This window comes from Cataglyphis hispanica, chromosome 9 (assembly GCF_021464435.1).
Source record: "Cataglyphis hispanica isolate Lineage 1 chromosome 9, ULB_Chis1_1.0, whole genome shotgun sequence".
In the NCBI taxonomy this organism is placed as follows: Eukaryota; Metazoa; Arthropoda; class Insecta; order Hymenoptera; family Formicidae; genus Cataglyphis; species Cataglyphis hispanica.
The window spans coordinates 1432811-1439176 of record NC_065962.1 but is presented as its reverse complement, the minus strand read 5'-3'; the positions used below and the strand labels follow the sequence as shown (position 1 = coordinate 1439176).

The following is a 6366-nucleotide window of genomic DNA, read 5'->3' as shown; positions in this document are numbered from 1 at the left end:
AATACTTATATGATTCCCGTTTGCTACGTTATATTTAGGAAGACAATAAAAAATATGCACGACTGGCTTATTAATTTTGCAAGGAAATTGGTTATCTATTCATTTTACATGAACATTAGTTGATGGGAAAAGTTTACTTTGAAGCTAGTACGATATATTTGCGATTAGTCCGTTGTACGCTTTCGACTTATATGGATATCAAAAAGATCATGCAGGTACAGAGAGAAATTAACGAATTAACTTTATAATGGTGAAATCTTTATATTAATTTTTCTTATGATACGTTTACAGATATTTGAAATACATATATTGATATACGTGCAATATGGTAGTTGATAACTTTTGTGGATAGTTTATTGATAGGTACCCGGAAGAAAAAGCTCATATATATATATATATATATATATATATATATATATATGCATATATAAATATATATAATTTATTTGAGATCACGCTCAAACATAAAAATCTCATTAAAATTCATTCATATTTAGTAAAATTTGCAATATGGGCTTATTTCTAATTATATTTTAAATCGGTTAAGATTTGATATTATTTATCGTATTTATATCATATTTCGGCTCCAAAGTCGAAAAACTAAAAGAACAGTTAGCTTGTTATTAGTTTCTAAATTATTATTCTCGGTTAATGTTTTTTGGTATAAAACCCATGTCGCAAACAAGTCTATAATAATAAACAACTTTGACTGTTGGCTGTGCGATAAACGGCAGCCGCACGAAGCGGTGACGTAGGCCGTGATGTAAGGGCCACTGGCCTACCGCTAGCGCGAACTTTTATCTCGCGCTAAAATTTCGAGTGGCGGCCAATAAAGTTCGGCGTCGCTTCGAGAATTCGAATCGAACACGGTGGTTCGAATTAATTGGTCGCGAGCGATGAAAGATATACTATAAAAGGGCCCGCTCTCGAAGAGGGCGCACTCGCTTCACACGCGTAGACTTTTTGCAATCGATACACCGCATTATACGACGCTTTTCTTAACGTTAAAACCGCTTACGACGACCGCTTTTCTTTTTGCACAATCAGTCGCTTATTTTTCTTTTTGGACTACACTTTTCTTAACTATTCGAACTTTGAGTGAAAAACTTTGTGAATTAATTGTGTTAATTATGTAATTATAATTAAAGAAATTTGTGTAACAATACGTGCGTGACTTTTTTCGTGCTCTGCCTTCCTTGTATGTGATCCGTGTGTATCGTCGCGTTCAAAGTCTCGAATCATTCCGAACATAATTTATATATAAATTAGATAATTCATGTATAATTATATTCGAGTATATATAATTCAAATATAAATATATATAATCTCATATACGGTTATATATGACAATATATAATATATCATAAAGGATTATATATAAGTAGTATAGGGGCCACTATAGTGAGACAGGAATGTCCCCCCCTTTACCCCTTGGCGCCAGCCCCCCGCTGTGATCCCTTCCTCCCCTGTCACCCTGGGCAGGTACCTGAGAAAAAAAGAGTGGAGACTCGTGGACGTCCACGAGGCGATTTTTTAATTTTAAAAATTTTTTAAGAGTGGGGGGAGTCGTGGACGTGCACGAGGCAGTTTTTTTATATTTTTTATTCTTTCCTGGGCTGGAAATACTCGGGCTGGAACCTGGGTCCTCTGCTTTTCTGGTCGGGGTCCTAGTGCGGTGGGCTAACTAAAATCTTACAAGATTGAAAGTTAGATGGGGCATTTAAGCGAAGAGTAGGTCTCTCCGGCCCGGCGACCGAGCGCTCCGATTGGTTTGTCCTATAGTGGCCGGGTGTTTGATTGTTCCGACGAGATTCCGACGAGCTGGAAAAACGAGAGAGAAAATAGAGTGAGAGAGAGAGAAAGTCGACAAGATGTCCGTCGTGTCAGCAGCCGGTAAAATATCGGGCGCCGAAGACAGCAGAGATGTCCCATTGCATTCTCCTCCTCCTCCTCCTCCTCCTTCTCCCCAGCCCTGTGGAAAATCGAAAAATATCGCATGACATACGGCATCTCTCGCCTTCGACCGTCCTTACGGAAAAACTTCGAACTGCAGCGAGCGCGTCGCCCGTGTCTCTCCTTCTTGCTGAAAAAAGAAAAATCGTCTAGTGCGGAATTATCAGATATCAAGGTATACAAACGAAATACGAAGCGTTCCCCGCCTCGCCGGAATTTCGGCGAAGAAGCGCCCTTGGTTAGCCAAGAGAGGCATTGCTCCCGCGATGCGCGGCTTTGTCCTCTTGCTCGTCGGAGCAGCTCTCCGGCAAGAGGACGATTTTGGCGATAGGACGCGTCAGCTCTGAAGTGGCAGTGCGGATGGTGACCACACGGACTCGGCCGTTGTCTCCAGGGTGCACGCTGGTGATCCGGGCGAGAGGCCATCGTGTTGGCGGCGTGTTGTCGCTCCGGATGAGACAGAGCCGCCCGACGCGGACCTCGCTGTTGGAGGCCCACCATTTGGGCCGCTGGGAGAGCGAGTGGAGGTACTTCTACGACCACCTGCTCCAAAAATGGTCGCGCATTTATTGAAGTAGTTGTCAGCGCGAGAGTCGGCCGATTGAATCGCCCAGAAGATGCGGCTCTGGGATGGCATTGAGGGCCGCTCCCACGAGGAAGTGTCCTAGAGTCAAAGCCGCCACGTCGTCCGGATCGTTTGTTAGTGCTTGCAGCTCGAGTTCATGCAAGCCTCAATCTGCGTGAGGAGGGTGCTCATCTCCTCGTAGGCGTAGTTGGTGCCGCAGTCGCTGTGGAGACAGACCGTGCAGTGAATCTCCTCAGTGCGATCAGGAAGGCGTCGGCCGAGTAATCGGAGATAATCTCGAGGTGCACGGCCTTCGTGCTCAGGCACACGAAGACCGCGACTAAGGCCTTGTAGGAGCGGTGTCCGCGACCCTTTGTCGTGCGCAGCTGGATGGGGCCGGCGTAGTCTACGCCGGTTCGCAAGAATGGTCTTGCGGGAGTGACGCGGTAGGTCTCCCATGTGCTGCTGCCGCACGGCCGCCCGCCAGCGTATGCAGGTGATGCACAGCTGAATCACGGCCTTCACCAGCTGCCGTCCTCGAAGGATCCAGTACCGCTGCCTGAGGGTCCCGAGGCCTCCGTGCAGGTGGTTCGCCGGTGACATGCCTCGACGATGAGCTGCGTGAAATGAGATGAGCTGGGCAGGATCATCGGGTGCCTCTCGTCATACGCCAGGAGGGCGTGCTTGATCCGCCCGTCAACCCTCAAGATGCCTAGGGGATCTGCAAACGGAGTAAGCTTGATGAGACTGTTTTGCTCGGCAATGACGCTCCCCGCGCGAGCGTTCTTAACTCCTTGTATGCTGCAGCCTGTACCACCCGAATCCATGCCACGCGAGCATTTGGAGGCTGACAGGGTGTCCTTGGCCGATGGCAGACTCGTTGCGACGGGCGGCGGATGCTTAGCCGCAAGTACGCGCCTCCATCGCCGGCACCACGCGGTCACTTGCAAAAGGCGATTGAGCGAGGAAAAACGCGTCAGCTCTTCCGGTTCGGCCACCTCTGGAAACGGCGCAGCGGCAGCGTGCGCTCTGACGCGCTCCTCCGGCTGGTCACCGATGGGCTCTTCCTCCCGTGATGACGGCCACGATGTTGGGTCCTCCGAAAGCCAGGGCGGACCCCTCCACCAGAGTGAATGGCTGACCAATTCGCTCGGGGAGATTCCCCGCGATGCACAGTCGGCGGGGTTCTCCGTCCCCGGGAGATGGTGCCAGTGTGCTCCCGACAAGGTCTGAATCTCGGCAACGCGGTTCGCGACGTACACCTTCCAGCGTGAGGGGTGGCCGCGGATCCAGCCTAATGCGACAGTCGAGTCGGACCACAGATGGATGGGCGCGTCTCCTGTACCGAGAGCCTGGTGGAGGTGCGCCACTAGCCTGGCAAGCAACGAGGCCGCGCAGAGCTCCAAGCGAGGTAGTGACATCGTTCTCAACGGCGCTACCCTGGTCTTTGCTGAAACAAGAGCAACTTTGATTTCTCCTTGGCGGATTTCCGTCCTCGCGTAGACAACGGCGACGTAGGCCCGCTCGGATGCGTCCGCGAAGCCATGCAGCTCGACTCGGGCGTCTGCTTCGCTGATGGGCACGCGTCGCTGGACGCGAATTTCCTCCAGACGAGGGAGGTCAGCTTGGAACCTGCTCCATTGTTGCGCGTTGGCCTCGTCCAATGGAGTGTCCCAGTCCAAGCCTTGCAGCCGCGTGGACTGAAACTGGATCTTTGCCCGTATGACGGTCGGAGCCAGCCAGCCCAGTGGGTCGAAGAGGCGGGCCGTCAGCGAGAGGACGGACCGCTTCGTGTAAGTTGACACCTTGATGAACCGAGTGGAGAAGGAAAAGCAGTCCCCGCTCGGGTGCCAGTGGAGGCCGAGAGTAGCGTGATTCTCCTGCGGCGTCCACGACAGCCGGTCGCGTTGTGTCCGGTGCTCCGGTCGCGCAATGCGCGCTAATAGGCGGGGTCGTTGGCCGACCACTTCCTCAGCGGAAACCCGCCCGCCGTGCACCGCTCCGTTAGCTGCCGCTGGAGATCCATGGCTTCCTCGATGGAGGGTGCGCCCGTGAGAATGTCGTCCACGTAGACATCCCGGCGCAGCACCGCTGATCCATGGGGAAGTGGGCCTCCTCGTCGTCGGCGAGTTGTCGCAGAGAGCGCACCGCCAGGAACGGAGCGCAGGTCATTCCGTACGTCACGGTGTTGAGCTCGAAGGTCTGCGGAGCAGTCTGGTCCTCGTAGCACCACAGAATTCTCTGAAGATGTCGATCCTCCGGGGCGACGAGAATCTGGCGATACATCTTCTCGATGTCACTCGCCAGCACGAAGCGATGGGCTCGCCACCGCAGCAAAACGTCTTCCAAGGCGGGCAACAGATTGGGGTCCACCTTGAGATGCCTGTTGAGGCTGGCTCCTGAAAGAACCGTAGACGAGCCATTAAAAACGATTCGAATCTTGGCCGAGCTTCCCTTGCGCATCACGCCGTGATGAGGCAGGTAGCAGTCGGCCAGTCCTGCAGCGCCGGCAGGCTGGGCAGGGGATATGCTCCAGGACTTCATACTCTCGCATGAAGTCGGTATACAGCTGCTTCAGCTGATCGTCTCGGGCGAACCTGCGCTCCATATGCCCGAGCAAGCGGGCTGCGGTGCGCTTGGTTCCCGCAAGGTCTGGGAGCGGCAGCCTGAAAGGCAGACGCAGACAAAGCGGCCGCTGGCGTCTCGCGAATGTGTTCGGACGAAGTGATCCTCAGCTTCTTGCTCGTCCGTGGTGGGTGGAACAGTCTTGGCCACGACCTCCTCCTGTCGCCAGAATTCCTGCACCAAGCCGTGAAGGTCGTCGTCTGCAACAGTGGTGAGTCTGGGCGAACCGGGTTGTGGCTGAAATGCCGACGGAACCCGACGAAAATCCAACCCAGCGTTGTCCTCTGGGCCACAGGTTGCTGACATCCTCCACGTCGAAGACCGGGTTGCAAGATAACTGCGCACACATCCGCACCGAGAAGAAGTTCTACCGGGTCGGCTGCGAAGAGTCCGGGTCGGCAAGTTCGATGTCGTCGATGTGCGGCCACGTCTTGCGACTCACTCGGATGCTACCATTGTAGAGCGTCAGCTATCTGAGGATGAGCGCCGAGACCTGCAGCGGCGGACCTTCGCGCAGCGGCGTGAGCGCGAGCTCGACTCGGCCCCGTGCGCCCGTAGGTTGACCGCCAATGCCGACAATGGATGTCGAGGCAGGAGTCCGGGCCAATTGCAGTCGCTGGACCAATGACTCGGCGATGATCGATACTTCGGATCCCTGGTCGATGAGGGCTCGAGCGGTGTGAAGAACGCCAAACTTGTCGGCCACGCGGACACGCGCCATCGCGAGAAGCACTGCCGATACGGCTTTCACAAGTCGGTTCGCGGAAAGCGATGATTTGGCGACTTCGGTGAACTTGCACGCATCGTGAAGCGTCGAGTAATGACGCGCATCGCACATCGAGCACGTCTTCTTTGACGAGCAGTCACTCACTTGTGCTTCTCGAGACAATTGAAGCACAACTGATGTCTCTACGTGCTGCTGTCGCTCCGATGCCGTCTTGGCCTTGAACGCGTCACAAAACATTATCTAATGTTCTTGGTGATACAAGGAGCATCGGCCGCGATTGCTTTCCGGTTTCCGCACATGATGCACTCGCGAAAAACGTCCGGAAGTCGCGCCCGGTTTTGCGGCACTCGGTTCCGGCTTGGGCGGTTGCAACGACTCGACCGTGTGCAGCCGTCGGTCGAGGAACTGAATTAACTCCGCGTACGATGGCGGATCCGTCGTGTCACCTATCGCACTCTCCCATTCTCGGCGGGATCGGGAGTCCATGAGATCGACA

General features: G+C 53.4%; 1 protein-coding gene across 1 annotated transcript; it reads right to left on the bottom strand.

Annotated features, from left to right (window-relative positions):
- Positions 1-3039: 3039 nt before the first annotated feature.
- LOC126851845 (uncharacterized) lies at positions 3040-5062 on the bottom strand. Its single transcript, XM_050596184.1, has 2 exons — positions 4667-5062; positions 3040-4398 (listed from the first exon to the last, which is right to left on the bottom strand). The coding sequence occupies exons 1-2, from the start codon at positions 5060-5062 to the stop codon at positions 3040-3042; spliced, it is 1755 nt and encodes a 584-aa protein (XP_050452141.1).
- Between the last annotated feature and the right edge of the window lie 1304 nt (positions 5063-6366).